Raw genomic sequence first — 24165 nt, 5'->3', positions numbered from 1 at the left:
CTGACCTAAATATGGACTTTTGTCAGACTGTACTCAGACTTTTAAATCCATCATTGGATCCAGTCACTGGAATAATGATTACCGGCAGCATTTAATTCAGTTTTGGATTTGTGGAATAAAATTGGTCTATTGAGGTCAGCCTGGGACACCTTATAAGAAGCAGTACAACATGTATTTCACAGGGGCATGCTGGATTAGGCAATTCATCAAACTGCCTGTGGTGTAATGAGGTTTAACCAGCCCTTTAATCCCAAGGAAATTAATCAAGTGGAATTAAACAATTGTGAGCATCTTATAAAAGGTGAAGCCTTAAGCTTCTTATTAAGCAGATTTCCCCCCCTCTCATCTGACCTGTCCAGTTGTAAAAAAAAAACTAAAAGATCAAAACGTATATAAACTCATTTTATTGGCTCATGATTTTGATTGTTTAGAGTCCCTTCAGCAACATTTGACAAAGGAATGACCAGAACTACAGGTGCGGGTGAGATACTAACTCAAAGGCAACACGATTTCCCCCAACACAAAACAATTTCAAGCAGTGTCATCTTAATAATATCCATAAATATAAATTATACAATATCCACACAAAAAATTTTTTTTGCGAAGGACATTTGAGGCGCAGTGTCATCGTGAAAACAATTCAGTTTATTAGACTCAGGCATCCACAATATCAGTATACTAAAATGAGAATTGTGTTAAAAAGCCATGTTTTAAAAAAGCATTTAAAAATACACATACCCACTCACACGTCCGTGCAGCAAAATTTAACAAAGATGTTGGAATAAATGAAGTAAAAGTGTGTTGTATGGAATACAGAACAGGAGGACGGGTCAGTTAGTCTCAGTATAAGAAGGTGCCGAAGCTGCCCATACCGTTCCTCCTGAACTGGTTGTCCTGTATGGAGACAAACATCTCCTGGGAGAGCAAGTTGTCATCTGCCTTGGTCACCCCCAGCTCCTTCAGCCTGCTCTTCTGGAGTCGCTGCTTCTTGGCTGACGTGGCCACCAGCTCCCTCTTGATGGCATCGTTGCCCTCCGTGAACTCCGGAGGAACGACGTAACAAGACGAATAGGAGACTGGTTCCTTCACGGAGCAGTCGTCCACCACGATGACGGGCACATCCACCTGCAGCTTCCCCTCGCTCTTCATCTCGTCTTTCCCCTCTTCTTTATCCAGTTGCTCATCTGGAAAATAACATGAATCAGTTCATGACAGGCTTGTCAACACCTCACTGTGACATTGACCTAATACCACCACTTCATTCCCCATCATAACATTCTGATTTGTCATGTTTATAAAAACACTACGTCTTCCTGTGAAATATTACTACATTCTGTTCAAAATCACACTGACAGTGTATTTTAACTGAGTGTCCTTAGGGATCAATCGCAGATAATTGCCATGCTCTTACCTTTTCAAATCAAAATGTGAGCAGCCTCATCGACGTTTAAAGTGGGGAATGTTTAATTAATCAACAGCATTTTTTTGCTAATTTCCGGAAGATAAACAACAAAGCACCATAATGGACATATTTTCAATAACAACGAACTGACAATTATTACCCAGTTGTTGGCTTTGTAGTGTCTCTGAAAAACTGATGAATGCTGTAGTTCAAATTTTTAAAAGGTTAATCTGAAAAGAGATGGCTTTGTTCATTTGTTTTATTAAATTTACACTCATTCCCCTGTCTGGGGTAGAGGTATTTATTCCTGCGTACTGGGGGTGGGGGTCAAACAATAAGGGACATTCCATTAGAGGACGCTGGAGAGGGCGAGAGATGGAGAGCTCTCCAGATGTATTTTAAGCCATGCCACCTTCAGCTGCATCTTTTATTCTGCAGCTGCCCTGGACTGAAGGTCAAGGTCATTTAAACTTCCCAGTGAAACTAACTCTGCCTTCCAGAAATAGTAAGCCGATTTATGTGGGAAACACTGCGTAAGACTTGGTTAGTACCTAGTCTCACGTGGCAATCCTTCCAAATCCTGTCTTGCTGATTCTAAAATTGGAAGTCTGGAGAACTTCAGTATTGGATTATGTGCTTGAATGGGAGCGCTGGCATTCAACTCTCAAATTACATTTGCTCGAAGTAGAAATGACATTTCCCCTCAGATGCATTTCCCAGTTTTTTTCTTCCTTGTTTCGTACATTCTCTTCCTACCGTGTCAGACAGTTTCAGTAGCATGTGCGGTGTTGGTTTTGTATCTAAAGCTTGTTGCAAATCAGAATAATTTTCAGAAAGGCAAAACTCAATTTGGAACGCCACTGATGCAAAAATGTCAATGCATCACGAGTTTCCATCTACACTCTGCTGTACGCCACCCCTTATCATATTCCTGAGGAAAACTTCCCAATGATTAGTACCTGAAGGGGTGTCTTCCTGTGCAGCCTCGCCCTGTGCAGCTGCAGCGTCACTAGGTTTGACCAGGATCACTCCGTATCCCTCGTTGTTGTGGATCACGTTGTTCACCATGGTGATCTTGGGTATGGTGTCCAGCTCATCAGCAAAGTCCTGTTAGAAGAAGACGGGACGGAGGAGGTTGACAAATTGAGCAACAGAGTGGGGGGGGAAAGACGGGCATAAACAGAGTCATCATGTCCATCTTCCTGCTTAAGTTGTCCTGGCCAAGTCCAACACATCGGGCAGAGACAACAGGAAGGAAAGCTCTGAGAGAGCGATAAAAACACTACCGTTCTAGCCTCAGGAAATGAGATAAGAACCCAGAAGTCGTCTGGAGGTAACGAGGGAAATAAGTCCATATTTGTTTTTCGCTGTGTGTGCGTGCATTTGAACATTTTCTCCACTAAACTCAATTTCGTTTGAGGGAAGATAATGCCACAGGCTTAGAATTTAACAACCTAGAAAGAGATGAAGGTTAGATGTGCTAGTGCTGGGAACAGTGATACACAGATTGGTAATTTACCAGTAGAACTTCAGTCTCTTACCTTGATCAGGATCCCTTCTTTGCAGTGATGTATGCCATTTCCCACCATACTGCAGACACTGCCAGGATAGATCTCCACACCAGCTCCCTATAGCGCAACAGTTATCAGCATGTAGAGACACAGCTAGGCTACTGCACGGCCTCAGACACACACAGTGATTAACATAACAGCTAGATCTGTAGCAATCAAAAAAGAAAGCCACCATGAGAAGTGTCAATGACCTCTTACCTTAGAGCCGTAGAGGTCACACATGTTCATGGTCAGGTGGCCTGACGTCCGCACAATGACACCGGTCGTCTCGCACTGAAGGACACAGTTCTCCATCTCCATCTTACCCTGACGTACGCCTGGAGACAAGAGGGAAATAAGACGAAAATCGACACTAGGGGGAAAATGAAGATGCCAGCTAGATCCTAGTATTCCGAATGGTTACACACACAACCCATTCTACTCCTAGCAAGTCATTGATATATGGCTGTTGCCGGATGTTAAGCAGCACCAGCAGCTTAGGCAGAATTATTAATGCAGGCCAGTGGGTGGACTGATAGTAGAGTTGGGGAGAGGGGGGGGAGCAGGGTAGATGTAGAGGCAGAATCACATTGGGAGGACGAAGACGACTCACAGAGGATGCCTTCGATAGCGTCGTGCTGGATGAACTTGACGTTGGAGATCTTCACGTTGGCTCCTGTTGACTCCACAAACGAGTCCCCTTTGTTCTTCTTCTCAATCACCACCTCATCAGGTAGACCAAACCCTGAAAATAAAGATTTAGCCTAAATCAGGGCCTAAAATGTACTTTTTGGTCCACCAGTCACCATAGCAGGTAGATTTAAAATTCTACCAGCCACTCAGGGACAACACACAGATTAGCATACTTTGTAATGTTACTAAAACAAATGCATTACTAGTAAGAAGTAATATGGTATATTGTTGAATTTTCTGTGACCTATTTTAACCAAAATATCAGAGATAAAAAATATTCACCTGCCTCAAGGGCAGGGGGGTTACAGTGGTAACGTGACTCCAGTCACGTGTGACTGAGTGACTAGTAGCTGCGTTGTCTTCTCTTCCCTAATAGTTTAAACTCAAACATTGAAAAACCTGGCGTGTGAACAAAACAGTCTACTGTAAATAGCAAAGAAACAGGGAACAAGTCTCACTTCAGTAGACTTGTCTCAAATAAATTAGACCAACTTGTGTCTGTGTGCTGCGCTTCTAAAAATGAATCATTCAGTTCTTCATGTGCGCACAGCCCCCAAGTCAGGCAGTGATGCAGAGCAAGGTGAGATAGGCTATAGGGATTCATAGTTTTTACTTTGTGCAATTAAATTTACAGGCTATGAAACAAAAAGGCTAAAATACTACAGAATCTCTTTAACTACATATCAAACGAGAATGAAATGCTCGCACTGTGGAGCCCTGACCAATCCACCAACATGGCTGGTGAAATAGACATCTGACCAACATTTGGCAGGTGTTCCTTTTAGGCTCTGGTCTACATACATCTCTGCATGTGAGGTCAACACACTAGCTGTGTGCCTAACAACACAGCTGATGACCACAGAACTACATGAATTGTACATAGGACTGGGAATTGCCTAGTGCGAATATTGAGATTCTATACAGTACCAGTCAAAAGTTGGGACACAACTACTCATTCAAGGGTTTTTCTTTATTTTTTACTATTATCTTCATTGCAGAATAGTGAAGACATCAAAACTACAAAATAACATATGGAATCTTGTAACTAAAAGAAAGTGTTTAACAGATCAAAATATATTTTAGATCCTTCAAAGTAGACACCATTGCATTGACAGTTTTGCACTCTTGGCATTCTCTCAACCAGCTTCATGAGGTAGTCACTTGGAAAGCATTTCAATTAACCTCTGGTATGCATTGTTAAAAGTTAATTTCTGGAATTTCTTTACATCTTAATGCATTTGAGCCAATCAGTTGTGTTGTGACAAGGAAGGGGTGGTATACAGAAGATTAGCCTATTTTTGGTAAAAGATTCAAAGTCCATATTATGGCAAGAACCGCTCAAATAAGCAAAGCGAAATGACAGTCCATCACTACTTTAAGACATGAAGGTCAGTCAATCTGGAAAATTAACAACTTTGAAAAAGTTTAAGTTCAGTCGCAAAAACCAAGCGCAGATGAAGAAATGGGCTCATGAGGACCGCCACAGGAAAGGAAGAGTTATGCTCCACTGCGGAGGATAAGTTCATTAGAGTTACCAGTCTCAGAATTCAGCAATTTACTGCACATCAGAGTTCAAGTAACAGACAACATCAACTATTCAGAGGAGACCGCATGAAATCAGCCCTTCATGGTCAAATTGCTGCAAAGAAACCACTACTAAAAGGACACCAATAAGAAGAGACTTGCTTGGGCCAAGAATCCCGAGCAATGGACATTAGACCGGAAGAAATCTGTCCTTTGGTCTGATGAGTCCAAATGTGAGATTTTTGGTTCCAACCACCGTGTCTTTGTGAAGCTGTCATCAAGGTAAAGGGTGGCTACTTTGAAGAATCTAAAATATAAATGCTGAAAAAGGGATGTTTCCTTTTTTTCAGGACCCTGTCCTTCAATGATACTTCATAAAAATTCAAATAACTTCAGATTTTCATTGTAAAGGGTTTAAACACTTTCATGTTTGTTCAATGAACCATAAACACTTAATGAACATGCACCTGTGGAACGGTCGTTAAGACACTAATAGCTTACAGACGGTAGGCAATTAAGGTCACAGTTATGAAAACCTAGGACACTAAGAGGCCTTTCTACTGACTCTGAAAAACACCAAAACAAAAATGCCCAGGGTCCCTGCTCATCTGCGTGAACGTGCCTTAGGGATGCTTCAAGGAGGCATGAGGACTGCAGATGTGGCCAGGGCAATACATTGCAATGTCCGTACTGTGAGACGCCTAAGACAGAGCTACAGGGAGACAGGACGGACAGCTGATCGTCCTCTCAGTGGCAGACCACGTGTAACAAAACCACCACAGGATCGGTACATCCGAACATCACACCTGCGGGACAGGTACAGGATGGCAACAACAACTGCCCGAGTTACACCAGAAATGCACAATCCCTCCATCAGTGCTCAGACTGTCCGTAATAGGCTGAGAGAGGCTGGACTGAGGGCTTGTAGGCCTGTTGTAAGGCAAGTCCTCACCAGATATCACCGGCAACTACGTTGCCTATGGGCACAAACCCACCATCACTGGACCAGACAGGACTGGCTAAAAGGGCTCTTCACTGAGGAGTCACGGTTTTGTCTCAGGAATGAACGTTACACCGAGGCCTGTACTCGATTTGGAGGTGGATGGTCCGTCACTGTCTGGGGCAGTGTGTCACAGCATCATCGGACTGAGCTTGTTGTCATTGCAGGCAATCTCAACGCTGTGCGTTACAGGGAAGACATCCTCCTCCCGCATGTGGTACCCTTCCTGACATGACCCTCCAACATGACAATGCCACCAGTCACACTGCTCGTTATGTGCATGATTTCCTGCAAGGCAGGAATGTCAGTGTTCTGCCATGGCCAGCGAAGAGCCCAAATCTCAATCCCATTGAGCACGTCTGGGACCTGTTGGATCGGAGGGTGAGGGCTAGGGCCATTCCCCCCCAGAAATGTCCAGGAACTTGCAGGTGCCTTGGTGGAAGAGTGGGGTAACATCTCACAGCAAGAACTGGAAAACCTGGTGCAGTCCATGTGGAGGAGATGCACTGCAGCATTTAATGCAGCTGGTGGCCACACCAGATACTGACTTACTTTTGATTTTGACCTCCCTTTGTTCAAGGACAAATTATTCCATTTCTGTTAGTTACATGTCTGTGGAATTTGTTCAGTTTGTCTCAGTTGTTGAATCTTATGTTCATACAAATATTTACACATGTTAAGTTTGCTGAAAATTAACAGTTGACAGTGAGATCACGTTTCTTTTTTTGCTGAGTTAAGGTGCCAGGCGCACCGGTTTGTGTCAAGAACTGCAACGTAGCTTGGTTTTTCACTCTCGACAGTTTCCCATGTGTACCAACAGTGGTCCACCACCCAAAAGACATCCCAGCCAACTTGACAAATGTGGAAAGCATTGGAGTCAACATGGGCCAGCATTCCTGTGTAACGCTTGACACAGAGTTCATGCCCTGACAAAATTGAGGCTGTTCTGTGTGGGAAGGTGCAACTCAATATTAGGTTCCTAATGTTTGGTATACTCAATGTAAACAGCATGTATTGCAATTCGATACTGTGATTTGACTGCGATTTGATGTTCTTATCATATTGCTCACTATTTGTCTGCGGCAGAGGGACAAGAGAGTTATAAAAAGAGGCATTTTGGTCAGTCATGGAGAAGTGCTGAAAACATGTTGGCTAAACATTTTTTTTTTTAACGGCGAACAAGCTATAGAATGATGAGCTATAGGTTTTTGCACATGTACAGCCGACTAGCGCTAGCTAATGCTAACTACCTAGCAACAATCTAAAACGTGGAGTCAAAGTATTTCGATAGGAAATCGGCAAAAATAATATTGCAATACTCTACTTAACGTACTGATTTTTTTTACCCCCTCACCAACTGTACATAGAAGACTTATCATATGGAATAAATTGAATTTGCATGCTGACAGCTGGGACAACTGGCTCAGGGCTCAATGGCCAGTGTTGGGTCTGAACACTCCTTCCAACCTTGCAGTGGTTTACATGACAAGTAGCGATTCAGCACAATCCCAGGCAAGCAGCACTGTACAACAGTGCAGAATGTGATGGACCGTGTTCTGATGGCTAGGGTTCATTATTCTCTGTTCCTTGACAGATGGCCTGGAGACGCATGTTCCACAATGTGGCCAACAATTCTACAGCACTGGCTGGGTTCCACACGCTGCCATTGGAAAGGCCAAAGGCTGAATATCGATTGGTAAAGTCATAGGCCCATGCACACTTCCAGGAGAGGAAAACCATATTCCCAGCGGGCTTCAAGACTGGCAAAAATGTGCTGCTGCTTAGAGAATTAATTTTAATTTAAAATGCTAAAACAGGTGCACTGATTGCAGATCACAAATGCATTCTGTTCTTAACAAGTGCTGACCAACAACCTCCTCACTATTGAATTCTAATGTCTCTTCAGGAACACAGACCGTTTGGAAATTCTCACAATACTTATGAAGACGGATCATATGCATTTTTCCCCCCTCTGTCTTTGATACAGCAATATCCCAAAAGCAATAAGCGCCTGTGTGCCTGGCTCCTCTAAATATCAAAGGCTCTTTGGTGGGAGGGAGAATTCTATTATGGTAATCCGGCGGTGGTCTAATTGAGTTGCTCATCTCCTGTCGTGGTACAGTGCCAGGCAGTGCTGCATCTTATTTCCCCCACCCTCTTTATCTCAGCTTTCAGGGGGTTCCTAGCACCACAGGAGGGCAAGCACATACAAACAGCCCCATGTCAAAAACACACTCTAATCTCCCCTCCCTCCATCCAACTCGGCAGCCCCCCCCTCCATTTGCATAAAGAGACTGACACTGCGCCTCTGCTCTGACCTCTCCTCACCCGCGCTAGCCTTCTCTATTAATTAATATCACCCCCATTCAAACGCTTACCGCGCCATCAAGCTCCATTTGCTTTATGAGGACTCCAACTGTACATCCCGCATCCCTCTCTGCGATACGTTTATTTCAATCCATCTACTGTACATTGAGGGGTGGTTTAACCTTCAAGAAAGCATGAACACGCCACATAGTGCAGCCAGTACCGTAAAAGTATCTGCAGGTGAACACTTGATTTCATATGGCCATAACAGTACTTGGCAGCACATTAGTCACAGCATAGCAACAGATTCCTTAGCGAGAGAAAAGGATGGAAGGATTCAGACTAGAGGTCGACCGAGTATGATTTTTCAACGCCGATATCGGCGGACCAAAAAATGCCAGTACAGATTAAATCGGCCGAAACATATTTGTAATTATGACAATACTGAATTAAAAATTTTAACTTAATATAATACATCAATAAAATCAATTGTCTCAAATAAATAATGAAACGTTCAATTTAGTTTAAATACTGCAAAAACCGTGTTGGAGAAGTGAAAGTGCAATAATTGCCATGTAAAAAAGCTCAAGTTGAAGTTCCTTGCTCAGAACATGAGAACATATGAAAGCTGGTGGTTCCTTTTAACATGAGTCTTCAATATTCCCAGGTAAGAAGTTGTAGGTTGTAGTTATTATAGGACTATTTCTCTCTATAGAATTTGTATTTCATATACCTTTGACTATTGGATGTTCTAATAGGTACTTTAGTGTTGCCAGCCTAATCTCGGGAGTTGATAGGCTTAAAGTCTTAAACAGCTCAATGCTGGAAGCATTGCGAAGAGCTGCTGGCAAACACAGGAAAGTCCTGTTTGAATGAATGCTTACGAGCCTGCTGCTGCCTACCACCGCTCAGTCAGACTGTTCTATCAAATCATAGACTTAATTATAATAATACAGAAATACGAGCCTTAGGTCATTAATATGATCAAAGCCGGAAACTATCATTGAGAATAAACTTTAATTTTTTTCTTTCAGTGAAATACGGAACCATTCCGTATTTTATCTAACGGGTGGCATTCATAAGTTCAAATATTGCTGTTACATTGCACAACCTTCAATGTTATGTCATAATTATGTAACATTCTGGCAAATTAGTTCACAACGGGCCAGGCGGCCCAAACTGTTGCATTTTCCCTGACTGCGTGCAATGAACGCAAGAGAAGTGACAATTTCCCTAGTTAATATTGCCTGCTAACATGAATTTATTTTAACGAAATATGCAGATTTAAAAAAATATACTTATGTGTATTGATTTTAAGAAAGCCATTGATGTTTATGGTTAGGTACATTCGTGCAACATTTGGTGAAGTTGGCTGTCTTTGTTAGGAAGGAATGGTCTTCACACAGTTCGCAACGAGCCAGGCAGCCCAAACTGCTGCATATAACGTTACCCTGACTCTGTTGCACAGAACACAAGAGAAGATACACAATTTCCCTAGTTAAAAGAAATTCATGTTAGCAGGCAATATTAACTAAATATGCAGGTTTAAAAACATATACTTGTGTATTGATTTTAAGAAAAGCATTGATGTTTATGGTTAGGTACACATTGCTGCAACAGTGCTTTTTTCACGAATGTGCTTCTTAAAATCACCTGTTTGGCGAAGTAGGCTGTGATTCAATGATAAATTAACAGGCACCGCATAGATTATATGCAACGCAGGACACGCTAGATAAACTAGTAATATCATCAACCATGTGTAGTTAACTAGTGATTGTTAAGATTGTTTTTACAAGATACGTTTAATGCTAGCTAGCAACTTACCTTGGCCCCTTGCTGCACTCGCGTAACAGGTAGTCAGCCTGCCACAGTCTCCTTGTGGAGTGCAATGTAATTGGCCATAATCGGTGTCCAAAAATGCTGATTCCCGATTATGAAAACTTGAAATCGGACCTGATTAAATCGGTCAACGTCTAATTCAGACAACCTGGAAAATGTGTTGACCAACTCACATAAAAATAGGACATTTTTTGCAACGACTGAACATCAGACTTGGATGATTGGAAAACAACAGAAAATCAGAAGAGGTTTGCAACACCAAGCCTCCAGACACTACTCATGAGCTGAATCCAGAAAAGGGCATCCCTGGCTAACTAAAAGCAACTAAGGACACATGCATACGTAGAAATCACATACGTATGCGTTTGATACCATTCACTTCATTCCAGCCATTATTATGAGCATTCCTCCCTTCAGCAGCCTCCACTGACACATACAGGTAAGTGCCAAAATAAAAGAAACATCAACAAAGTGTCTTAATAGGGTGTTGGGAACAGCTTCACTGCACCTTGGAGTAGATTCTACAGGTGTAGAGTGAACTCTGTTGGAGGGATGCCACGCCATCCTTCCACGAGAAATCCCATAACTTGGCGTTTTGTTGATGGTGCTGGAATCTACCATAAGTGTTCAATTGGGTTGAGATCTTGTGACAGATGGCCATGGCAAATGGTTTACATAGTCTTAAAAAAAAACCAGGAACCACACCTGTGTGGAAGCATCTGCTTTCAATATATTTTGTATCCCTCTGACTCGTGTTTCCATTATTTAGACGTTATCTGTACATACAAAACAGCAGTGGTGCATCCTGCCATTATAAAAGCTGCTTTCAGACATGTGAAACATTACCTTCCACTGATATGGAGTCTGGGATACTGATGGAGCTGGTGACATTGTAGTGTCCTGGAAGGATGATGACCACGTCTCCCTCGTAGCAGGCACTCACAGCCAGCAGGGGCTCACTGTGAAACTAACATTTAACACAAGAGCAGTTCCAGTACACAGTCTGTCTGTACAATACAGATCTGCACTCATGACTAAACAGATGGACACAAAAAACACTTGTTTTCCCGCTTCGGACGTCTCGGTGGAATACAAAAGATACTAGAGCCGAGGCGTTCAGGCGAACAGACACAGCTTCGACAAATCCTGGCGGAATGCCAGTTTACAGGAACTAGGGAGGTCATATAAAAAGACAGCCCAAGCGCCTCAGCAAATCCAAGCGCATTAGACCCTTACAAGTGAGACATGGTTAGAGAACATAACCATTGGGTTTCATCTCTGGTCATCTCATTAAACAGGCCATTTGAAATGGAAAACTGGGTAAACTTAAATTTGATCAAAATACAATATGCTATGGATGAAACATTTAGAAATACCATTTTATTTGTTTGCCATACCTGTACTTCAAACTCTTCCCCTGAGAATTTGGGCCCAAGCTTGTCTGCCATCAGGCTCTGCAGCTGGCTAACTGTAGTGGAGACAGACACGACATGGACCATCCGGCCGCCTGAGGCACGAGGCCCCTTGGCCCTGCACGACTGCTGCCCCGAGTTCACCTTGTATCCCAGCACATACCTGCAGTGTCAGGAGAGAATACATTTATGTAGACGAACAGAATGGTACAGCACTGGACAGAGCAGGTAAATCTTCCACTTTCCCATAGACTCTCAAAGTATAGGCCCAAGTGTGCATTAGGAGTAGCTATAAATTCAATTGCTGTGCCTTTTGTATTCTAACAAGAGGTCGACCTATTAAATCAGGATCGATTTCAAGTTTTTCATAACAAATCGGCAATCGTCATTTTGGGACACCGATTATGGCCGATTACATTGCACTCCACGAGGAGACTGCGTTACGCGAGTGCAGCAAGGAGCTAGCTAACATTAAACTTATTTTTTTTTAAATCAATCTTAACATAATCCCTGGTTGATGATACTAGTTTATCTAGCTTGTCCTGCGTTGCATATAATCGATGCAGTGCCTGTTAATTTATCATCGAATCACAGCCTACTTCACCAAACGGGTGATGATTTAACAAAAGCGAATTCGCAAAAAAAGCACCGTCGTTGCACCAACGTGTACCTAACCATAAACATCAATGCCTTTCTTAAAATCAATACACAAGTATATATTTTTAAACCTGCATATTTGGTTAATATTGCCCGCTAACATGAATTTCTTTTAACTCGGGAAATTGTGTCACTTCTCTTGCGTTCTGTGCGACAGAGTCAGTGTATATGAAGCAGTTTGGGCTGCCTGGCTCGTTGCAAACTGTGTGAAGACCATTTCTTCCTTACAAAGACCGTAATTAATTTGCCAGAATTGTACATAATTATGACGGAACATTGAAGGTTGTGCAATGTAACAGCAATATTTAGACTTAGGGATGCCATCCGTTATATAAAATACGGAACAGTTCCGTATTTCACTGAAAGAATAAACATTTGTTTTCTTTGTAATGACAGTTTCCAGATTTGACCATATTAATGACCTAAAGGCTCGTATTTCTGTGTGTTATTATAATTAAGTCTATGATTTTATATCTGATAGAGCAGTCTGGCTGAGAGGTGGTAGGCAGCAGCAGGCTCGTAAGCATTCATTCAAACAGCACTTTCCTGCATTTGCCAGCAGCTCTTCGCTGTGCTTCAAGCATTGCGCTGTTTATGACTTCAAGCCTATCAACTCCCGAGATTAGGCTGGCAATACTATAGTGTCTATAAGAATATCCAATAGTCAAAGGTATATGAAATACAAATACTATAGAGAGAAATAGTCCTATAATAACTACACCCCAAAACTTCTTACCTGGGAATATTGAAGACTCATGTTAAAAGGAACCACCAGCTTTCATATGTTCTCATGTTCTGAGCAAGGAACTTAAACATTAGCTTTTTTACATGGCAAATATTGCACTTTTACTTTCTTCTCCAACACTGTTTTTGCATTATTTAAACCAAATTGAACATATTTCATTATTCAATTGAGACTAAGTTGATTTGATTTATGTATAATATTAAGTTAAAAGTGATCATTCCGTATTGTTGTAATTGTCATTATTACAAATATATATACATAAAATTTGTCATTATTACAAATATATATACATAAAATTTTAAAAATCTATTTTAAAAATAGACCGATTAATCGGTATCAGCTTTTTTTGGTCCGCCAATAATCGCTATCGGCGTTGAAAAATCATAACCGGTCAACCTCTAATTCTAACCAGAGTATGGTGCATTGAACTGGACTGTAGTGTTATTACGCGAGGTGTTTTACTCTCAACTGGGGCAGTGTAGGTCAAACACGCTACCTCAAGGACAGAGGTGAATCCAATAGCTTTTACTCAGTCGTCTTATTTTCATCCTCCGTAAAGAGACCAACTCCATCAGTCACACAACTATGCCCTCAACACACACACTCTGCAGAGACACTGATAGCTCCTCTCAGTCTTCCCACCCCGTGTCCCCTTGGGCAGTTACCTGAGCAGCGGGTTCTCCATGATCCGGAGTTTGCGCTTCAGGGCCTCCATCTGCTCGTACATCCTTAGGCCCTCCACCATGGACACGTTGTCCAGCTCCGACTCAGAGTCGCTGCTGATACCGTTCCGCAGGCTAGAGAACTCCTGGAACTTTTGAGAGCAGCGTGCCAAAAGAGAGTAATACTCTGCCACAAGTCCAGCAGGCACCCGATCTTCCAGAATATCATAAAACCTGCAGGATTGACAGCCACAGAGGGAGAAATACTTGTTTTTAAAAACACAATTGCATTATGGAGGTGGTCTTGAAGGAGTGTTGGGAACAAACTGTTCAGCAACATTGGAGGGCTAAGAGGTTAAGGTGAGATAACTAGTGGAGAAGATCAGAGGACAACATTGTTTTTTTGATGGCCTTGTCCGGAATTTGAAACTGTTCTTAATCATTATTTGGAGAAAGAAAAATACAAGTGAACATTGAGATTCTGAACAAGGAGGGTCTCGATTCTATCTAAGGAGCCGGTCATGAATGGGTAACAAAGACTGTCTTTAAAAGCAAATTGGAGACATAGTGTTCTTGGTATAAACTAGGAGCTGATTGTTAGACCAATAAGCTTTAGGATTTCTGCTGAAGCCAATAAGATGTCTTAACCCTCGTCTCCAACCATAAATATCCACCCATTAAAAAAATAAAATAAATCGATGCCACAGTACGCTCAAAATCCCCAGGTACACACTGCCATCTATTGGCCAAATAACAATCTGCACCCTCTCACTGCAACAGCCTTGAGCATATCCAGCTCCAACAATTAGACATGGAGCTTGCTCAAGTGCGCCTGAACTGCAATGATTTGCAAAGCTCTACAGGTTCCTATGCCATATGGCCGTTCTGATAGTGGCATTCAAATAATGGGTTCAACCAAGCCGTGTCATTGGCAGATCTGAACCAATACAGCCTAAATGAGAAAGTGCCAATCAAGCCCACACACTGACTAATCTTCCCATTCCCCACACTATCAACCTTCTACACATACAGCCTGAGGCGGGGCTCCACACATCTGACAAAGTAGTCAAAGTCATCATCCTCGTCCTCGTCGTCCCACTGTCTCCAGATGTGTTTGTAGAAAAACCTAAAAAAGAAGAAAACGGTTTGAGACAGTTCAGATAAGAGATTTCACAGCACAGAAGCAGAACCAATTGTTCCACTGCATCATCTCTCTTCAGGGTATTTCTCAGTGTCTGTCAAACCACGAAATTTGAACACACCCTTGTTATTTAGTATCACATCGAAGATAAACATTCTGCGGCTGTAATATGACGGTTCTGTCCTGCCTGTCCATTTACAATCCTTTGACTGTTTGTCATATCGTATCTGAGAAAATGTGCAAACAAGTTATATACTGCAGCTTTAACCACTCCAAAAGAAGAAGTTCCTTCACAGGAAAAAGTTAAGTTATTCTAAAGTTCTATCAAGCGGACCAAAAGACAAGAGGAACACATTTTCAGACACACATTAAGAGAAGTTAAAGTCAGACACACCCAAATTGAATGTCAGTTCCACCACATGCAAACTCCTACAACAAGAGGTTTCAATAATTGTTACGGGGGGATGGAACAAATCTCCTTCGGCACTTTTTCTGGTGCTTTCTCCTCTGACATGGAAAGAAATACAGATGAAGTCGGAAGTTGACATACACTTAGGTTGGAGTCATTAAAACTCATTTTTCAACCACTCCAAAAATGGTCTTGTTAAACTGTAGTTTTGGCAAGTCGGTTAGGACATTACTTTGCGCATGACAAGTAATGTTTTCCAACAATTGTTTACACAGAGATTATTTCACTTATAATTCACTGTATTACAATACCAGTGGGTCAGACGTTTACATACACTAAGTTGACTGTGCCTTTAAACAGCTTGGAGAATTCCAGAAAATTATGTCATCGCTTTAGAAGCTTCTGATAGGCTAATTGACCTTATTTTAGTCAATTTGAGGTGTAACTATGGCTGTATTTCAAGGCCTACCTTCAAACTCAGTGCCTCTGCTTGACATCATGAGAAAATCTAAATAAATCAGCCAAGACCTCAGAAAAAAAAATTGTAGACCTCCACAAGTCTGGTTCATCCTTGGGAGCAATTTCCAAATGGCCTGAAGGAACCACGTTCATCTGTACAAACAATAGTACGCAAGTATAAACACCATGGGACCACGCAGCCGTCATACCGCTCAGGAAGGAGACGCGTTCTGTCTCCTAGAGATGAACGTACTTTGGTGCGAAAAGTGCAAATCAATCCCAGAACAACAGCAAAGGACATTGTGAAGATGCTGGAAGAAACAGGTACAGAAGTATCTATAACCACAGTAAAACGAGTCCTATATCGACATAACCTGAAAGGCCGCTCAGCAAGGAGGAAGCCACTGCTTCCTGGGAATGTGACGAAAGCTGAAATGAAATATTCTCTACTAATATTCTGACATTTCACATTCTTAAAATAAAGTGGTGATCCTAACTGACCTAAGACACTGCATTTTTACTAGGTTTAAATGTCAGGAATTGTGAAAAACTGACTTTAAATGTATTTGGCTAAGCTGTATATAAACTTCAGACTTCAACTGTAACTGTGGCTTTAACAGCCCTTTGAATAAAAACCTCAGCAGTGTTAACCTGTTTACAATATGGTCTTACCGGAGGTGCTCAAGTGCCAGTGCAGTCTGGTCAAAGTCCCCAGACTCATCAAACACCACACGGAGCTCCTGCAGAGGCACTTTTTGCAGCGTGGCCTCTAGGAGAGTGTTCATGGCCTCCTCCGTCAGCTCGCAGCCTCTCGTCTCACACTGCAGGGGCACCACTAGCTTGACCTGTGCTTTCAGCTCCTTATAGTTCACATCCACCACCTGATGAAAAGGGCACAAATATGAGGTTGTAACCTTCATATAACACTTTTCCCATGTTTGAATGGTTAGGCTACCCTGTTCAGTTACTTCTGCTTCGCTCATCAGATCCAAACATCTGCATAACATTGGAAAAGATAGCTGTTTCACACTGTTTAAACAGACCTCTGGATTCAGATTCACTATAAAACCACATCCAGAGTGCAAGTGTTCCAATTCATTTCATGCAGTGTAGAAAGCACAGCTCCTTTAGACAAGTCTCTCGCTGGGAACTTTTTCAGGCCGAAGTGACTTACCTCCACTAGCACATCAAAAACATCTGTGCACCACTGTGCCTGCCAGTCACAAGGCTCCAGGACCTTCTCCAGGTAGTCAGCTGTGAAGGCCTTAACCTCAGATGTTTTACAATCACCTGTCCAAAACAACAGCACAGACAGCATTTGAGACAACCTCTCAAGTCAGTTTATTTTTTTAGCGCTGAAGATCAATCAATATGGTTGTAGTAAACCTCTTTTTACCACTTTAGCCAATAACCTTGACAACAATTGATGCAAGACCGTGGGAAGGTTACATACCTAGCATGTAGTCTTGATAGGCTTTGAATCTCTCGTAATAAAGCAGTTCATTTGTCTGAAAGGTGTCAGGAAGGGAGGCATCTCCTATGCGTTCGGCACGTTGCAACCGAGTACCAGCCATATCAAGGTTGAAGTAAGCTGTGCCGCTGTCACCATCATCATCCTCATCATGGAAAAGTTCTGTGTTAGAAAATAAAGTATAAGTAAGATTAGGGTTGCACATTTTGGGGAATATTCAGGAGGTGGAAACTATCCATGGGAATTAACAGAAATATGCTAATTAATATTAATAGCATTTAAATGTAGAGGTTTTTCACATTGGATATATTTACCCTATCATATGGAGACAAAGTAAAAGGTTTGTTTCTATCATAAGTAGAAATAATTGCAAATGATTAAATCCTTCAAATAGAAATGTAAACAATTTAGTTACAAATTTAACTTTAAATGAGTTCTCTTCACATGGGATGATTTCACTGAACAAAGGGGAAAATTGAATGACCCCAACGATACATCGCAACTCCCAAAAACATTTAACATTCAGCTGTAAAATGATAGTCTAGAAAACTAAAGCTTCCTCGCAGGCTTCCATGTCTTCTCCCTTCACCTCCTCAATGTCCACCTCTTGAACATCAGACTCTGAGGCCTCATCACGGTCACTGTCCAACCCTGTTGAGGATGGCTCGTTGTCAGGATCAAAAAGCCTCAAATTTGCCCGGATGACCACCAATTCTTCAACCCTTGTATTGGTCAGCCTGTTGTGTGCTTTGGTGTGTGTGTTCCCAAACAAGGACCAGTTGTGCTTTGAGGCAGTTGATGTTGGTGGGATTTGGAGGATGGAGGCAACAGGGGAAATAGCCTCAGATCCACAAAGTCCCTTCCACCAGGTGGCTGATGACATATGTTGGCACAACTTCCATATTGCATCTCCATCCCAAAGCCATGGCTTGGAAGTGTACTTTGCCAGATTTCCAAGAACCTTGCCCTTACCCAGGCCAAGGTGGCGAGACACGGTAGTGATGACAACATAGGCCTTGTTGATCTCTGCACCAGACAGGATGCTCTTGCCAGCATACTTGGGGTCCAGTATGCACGCTGCGGCGTGTATGGGTTTCAGGCAGAAGTCTTCACGCTTTGACGTATTTCAGAACTGCAGATTCCTCTGCTTGGAGCAACAGTGAAGTGGGCAGGGCACAGGCAGTACAGATTTCTCCTCTTACGTCTGCAAGCAGAGTCTGAACATCAGACAGGATGGCATTGTCTCCCTCAATCCGTGCAATGGCTACTGCTATAGGTTTCAGTAGTTTCAGGCTGCTTACCACTCTCTCCCAAAATACATAATCCAGGAGGATCCTCTTGATGGGGCTGTCCATATTGGCAGACTGTGATATGGCCATTTCTTGGAGAGACTCCTTCCCCTCCAGAAGACAAACATGATGACAACACCACCCCAACGGGTGTTGCTGGGAAGCTTCAATGTGGTGCTCTTATTCTTCTCACTTTGCTTGGTGAGGTAGATTGCTGCTATAATTTGATGACACTCCACATACCTAACCATTTCCTTGGCTCTCTTGTAGTGTATCCATTGTTTTCAGTGCCACAATGTCCTTGAACAGATTAAACGCATGAGCAGCACAGCCAATGGGTGTGATGTGAGGGTAGGACTCCTCCACTTTAGACCAACCAGCCTTCATGTTCGTAGCAGTCTGTTACCAGTGCAAATACCTTCTGTGGTCCAAGGTAATTGATGACTGCCTTCAGCTCATCTGCAATGTAGAGACCGTTGTGTCTGTTGCCCATTGTGTCTGTGCTCTTGTAGAATACTGGTTGAGGGGTGGAGATGTAGACAATTATTCCTTGCCCACAAACATTCGACCACCCATCAGAGATGATTGCAATAGTCTGCTTTATCTATGATTTGCTTGACCTTTACTTAAACTCTGCATCCAGCATCCATGAGTAGACAAAGCACGTCTGTTTGGAGGAGTGTATGCTGGGCGAAGGACATTCAGAAATCTCTTCCAACACACATTGCCTGTGAGCATCAGTGGTGAACCAGTTGCATGCACAGCTCGAGCAAGTCATTCATCAGCATTTCTCTGACTACGTTCCTCCATTGAGTAAAACACTTCTGATTCCAGGAGGACCATGAGCTGTTGCTATCAATTAGGTCTCTGATTCATCATTTTCACCTTGAATAGAAGTCGGAGGTTGCTTGCTGTGAGCGCTGAGCGAACTTTATGGACTTGGCCAGATGATTCTGCATCTTTGTTGCATTCTTCACATATGATATGGCACAGTATCTGCAAATGTACACTGATTTTCCTTCTACATTAGCTGCAGTGAAATGTCTCCACACATCAGATAGAGCACGTGGCATTTTCCTGTAAAGACTAGAAGTGTTAATTTAAAAAAATGTAACTTAAAAAAGTTCCATGTACAGATAAATAGTTACGCAGTTTGATTAAACAACTCCTTTGTAAGATAAATGTTTTAAAATGAAACATGTACGGAAACAGGCAAATTAATTAACACTCAGTTAGCAGGCTCAAGCAAACTAAAACCCACAAACTCAACTGTCAACTGTTTATTTTTAGCAAACTTAATATGTGTAAATATTTGTATGAACATAAAATTCAACAGACTTAAACTGAACAAGTTCCACAGACATGTGACTAACAGAAGTGGAATAGTGTGTCCCTGAACAAAGGGGGGAATCAAAATCAAAAAGTAAGAGTCAGTATCTGGTGTGGCCATCAGCTACATTAAGTGCTGCAGTGCATCTCCTCCTCCATGGACTGCAGCAGATTTTCCAGTTCTTGCTGTGAGATGTTACCCCACTCTTCCACTAAGGCACCTGCAAGTTCCCAGATATTTCTGACGTGCTCAATGGGATTGAGATCTGGGCTCTTTGCTGGCCATGGCAGAACACTGACATTCCTGTCTTGCAGGAAATCACACACAAAACGAGCAGTATGGCTGGTGGCATTGTCCTGCTGGGTACCACATGAGGGAGGAGGATGTCTTCCCTGAAAAGCACAGCATTGAGCATTGAGATTGCCTGCAATGACAACAAGCTCAGTCCGATGATGCTGTGACACACTGCCCCAGACAATGACGGACCCTTCACCTCCAAATCAATCCCACTCCAGAGTAGAGGTCGACCGACTGATTTTTCAACACCGATACCGATTATTGGTGGACCAAAAAAAAGCAGATAGCGAGTAATCGGGCGATTTTTTTTACATTTTATTTGTAATAATGACAATTACAACCATACTGAATGAACACTTATTTTAACTTAATATAATGCATCAATAAAAATCTATTTAGCCTCATAAATAATGAAACATGTTCAATTTGGTTGAAATAATGCAAAAACAAAGTGTTGGAGAAGTAAAAGTGCAATATGTGCCATGTAAAAAAGCTAATGTTTAAGTTCCTCGCTCAGAACATGAGAACATATGAGAGTTGGTGGTTCCTTTTCACATGAGACTTCAATATTCCAAGTTAAGAGGTTTTAGGTTGTAGTTAATATAGTATTTATAGGACTCTCTCTATAATATTTGTATTTCATATACCTTTGACTATTGGATGTTCTTATAAGCACTTTAGTATTGCCAGTGTAACAGTATAGCTTCCGTCCCTCTCCTCGCCCCTAACTGGGCTTTAACCAGGAACACGTCGACAACAGCCACACTCGAAGCAGCGTTACCCATCGCTCCACAAAAGCCGCAGCCCTTGCAGAGCAAGGGGAACAACCACTCCAAGTCTCAGAGAGAGTGAGGTTTGAAACACTATTAGCGCGCACCCAGCTAACTAGCTAGCCATTTCACATCGGGTACACCAGCCATTCGGCTGATTGAGCTGTTTATGACTTCAAGCCTATGCTTGCAAAGAGCTGATGGCAAAACGCACTAAAGTGCTGTTTGAATGAATGCTTCCGAGCCTGCTGCTGCCTACCATCACTGTCAGACTGCTCTATCAAATCATAGAGTTAATTATAACACAACACACAGAAATACGAGCCTTAGGTCATTAATATGGTCGAATCCGGAAACTATCATGTCGAAAACAAAACGTTTATTATTTCAGTGAAATACGGAACCGTTTGGTATTTTATCTAACGGGTGGCATCCCTAAGTCTAAATATTCCTGTTACATTGCACAACCTTCAATGTTGTGTCACAATTACGTAAAATTCTGGCAAATTAGTTCGCAATGAGCCAGGCAGCCCAAACTGTTGCATATATCCAGACTCTGCGTGCAATGAACGCAAGAGAAGTGACAATTTCACCTGGTTAATATTGCCTGCAAAACCTGGATTTCTCTTAGCTAAATATGCAGGTTTAAAAATATATACTTGTGTGTATTGATTTTAAGAAAGGCATTGGTGTTTATGGTTAGCTACAGTAATCCAACGATTGTGCTTTTTTCGCAAATGCGCTTTTGTTATATCATCCCCCAGCGTTGCATCGATTATATGCAACACAGGACAAGATAAACTAGTAATATCAACCATGTGTAGTTATAACTAGTGATTATGATTGATTTTGTTTTTTATAAGAAGTTTAATGCTAGCTAGCAACTTACCTTGGCTTCTACTGCATTCGCGTAACAGGCAGTCTCCTTGTGGAGTGCAACGAGAGGCAGGTGGTTATAGCGTTGGACTAGTTAACTGTAAGGTTGCAAGATTGAATCCCAGAGCAGACGAGGTAAGAATATGTCGTTCTGCCCCTGAACAAGGCAGTTAACCCACCGTTCCTAGGCAGTCATTGAAAATAAGAATCTTTCTTTTGGTGTTTTTCAGTCAGTAGAAAGGCCTCTTTAGTGTCCTAAGTTTTCATAACTGTGACCGTAATTGCCTACGTCTGTAAGCTGTTAGTGTCTTAACGACCATTCCACAGGTGCATGTTCATTAATTGCTTATGGTTCATTGAACAAGCTTGGGAAGCAGTGTTTAAACGCTTTACAATGAAGACATGTGAAGTCATTAGTATTTTCACAAATTATCTTTGAAAGGCAGGGTCCTGAAAAGGGGACGTTTCTTTTTTTGCTGAGTTTAGTAGCAAAACTAACTAGCAGAAATGTTGGGTTAGAAATTATTTAAACACACTTTGCTGTAGGCTACTATTTATTAGTTAACAAAAAAATGTCATAAAATATATTCACCCCACCCAGTATTGTAATCATAACTTACCAGAAAGAATGTGGTCCTTGGCTCAGAGAGTGTAGTAGTGTGGGCTTAATAGCGTCACATTAGTGTGCAAGATCTTGAGAATCAGCTGTACGTGTGATGGAAGAACGCACTGTGCATGCAGAGGGTTGCAATTCCATTAAATTGGGGGCAGTTTAACCAAAATATGCCACCAGACCTAGAATTGACTTGTGTATCCCACAAAAAGGTTCACTGTTGAGCTAACTTTTTTGATGAATTTAAGCAAAATTACCCAAATTCCAGGGCTTAATTTCACATCCGACCCTTTGCAACCCTAAATTAGATGAGTATCTAATTTACTACTTTGGATGCATAGTGTAAAGTGGTTCCCTTCAATTTTGCCCTCTAGTTCATGATCACTCACTATTATCGGGCATGGCCTAGAAGCGGGCAATGATCATGGGGAGATTCAAAAATCATGCGAATAGGTGCTGAGACTTCTCTATTCCTCTAACAGTTCTTTGAAATTCAGCAAATATGTTAATGATACATATCTAGCATTATTTGCTGTTATGAGTCAACAGTTGGTGGCATTGCATGTTCAGCTAGTTAGAGTAGTTAGCTAGATAACGTTACTCAATGTACTTAGCTAATTAACGTTAGCTTGCTAACGACGTTATTAGCCAGTTAGCTAGCTGCAAGGTTGAAATGAGCAACAATAGTTACTAAACAAACCTTGTCTGACAACATCTTCTTGTCGCAAATTAAAATCTCTGACATCCTCTTCTAATTCGACATTTGACTCCAAATCCACTTTGTCTGTCTTGTTCTGTCCACTTCCACAAGAAATTGAATCTGCTGTCGAAATCATTCCATCCGCCGCCGTTTCTCCTGCTTCAAACTGAGGCTCCATCATAGATGAACAACCGTCTTCTTCAGCCATTTTGCAACTTTCAAACTAGCCACAGCAGAGGTCCGAATGTCCAATACAATCCAGCCCTGAGTAGTGAAATGACAGGTGAGCTAGCTAACTAATAGTGTCTTTGGTAAGAAATGCACTTTCACACAAACATCATTGTTGCAAATGCTCCTTTCAAAATTTCCCCGGTTTACGGAGTCTCGTCCAATGAACATTGACGTTGGCTGAACGTCTGGGGTGGTTCTATTGATGGGCGTTCCCAATAGTAAACCAGTTCTTTTTTTTCTTTTCTTTTTTTTTTTTTACATATGAGGGCAAATGTCAAATAAAATAAAATGTTCTTTGACACATTAGCCGAACACAACAAGTGTAGGCCTAGTGGTATAAAGTACTTAAGTAAAAAATACTTTAAATTACTACTTAAGTAGTTTTTAAGTAGTATTGATATTTTTGACAACTTTTACTTCACTACATTCCTAATGAAAATAATGTACTTTTTACTCCTTACATTTTCCTTGACACCCAAAAGTATTCATTACCATTTGAATGCTTAGCATGACAGGAGAATTGTCCAATTCATAGATTTATCAAGAGAACGTCCCTGGTCATCCCTACTGCCTCTGATCTGGCAGACTCACTAGTGCTTAGTTTGTAAATTATTTCTGAGTGGTGCAGGGTGGCTCTGGCTGTCTAAAATTTTTTATAATAATAAGGAAATCGTGTCGTCTGGTTTGCTTAATATAAAGAATTTGATGTATAGCATTTGCTTTTACTTTTTCCACCACTGTTCTTAAGTACATTTAAAACCAGATACAGTACATTTAGACTTTTACTC

At 41.7% G+C, this 24165-nt stretch overlaps 1 protein-coding gene across 1 annotated transcript; it reads right to left on the bottom strand.

The window, feature by feature from the left end:
- Nucleotides 1-389: 389 nt before the first annotated feature.
- Nucleotides 390-23548, bottom strand: LOC112232209 (SHC SH2 domain-binding protein 1-like). The gene is made up of 13 exons (XM_042330842.1): nucleotides 23147-23548; nucleotides 17254-17433; nucleotides 16975-17090; nucleotides 16473-16681; nucleotides 14822-14917; nucleotides 13795-14025; nucleotides 11713-11890; nucleotides 11162-11282; nucleotides 3566-3697; nucleotides 3172-3290; nucleotides 2944-3030; nucleotides 2362-2509; nucleotides 390-1184 (listed from the first exon to the last, which is right to left on the bottom strand). The coding sequence occupies exons 1-13, from the start codon at nucleotides 23352-23354 to the stop codon at nucleotides 841-843; spliced, it is 2169 nt and encodes a 722-aa protein (XP_042186776.1). The 5' UTR covers nucleotides 23355-23548; the 3' UTR covers nucleotides 390-840.
- Between the last annotated feature and the right edge of the window lie 617 nt (nucleotides 23549-24165).

Source organism: Oncorhynchus tshawytscha, linkage group LG12 (assembly GCF_018296145.1).
Source record: "Oncorhynchus tshawytscha isolate Ot180627B linkage group LG12, Otsh_v2.0, whole genome shotgun sequence".
NCBI lineage: Eukaryota > Metazoa > Chordata > Actinopteri > Salmoniformes > Salmonidae > Oncorhynchus > Oncorhynchus tshawytscha.
This window is presented reverse-complemented; position numbering and strand designations above follow the sequence as displayed.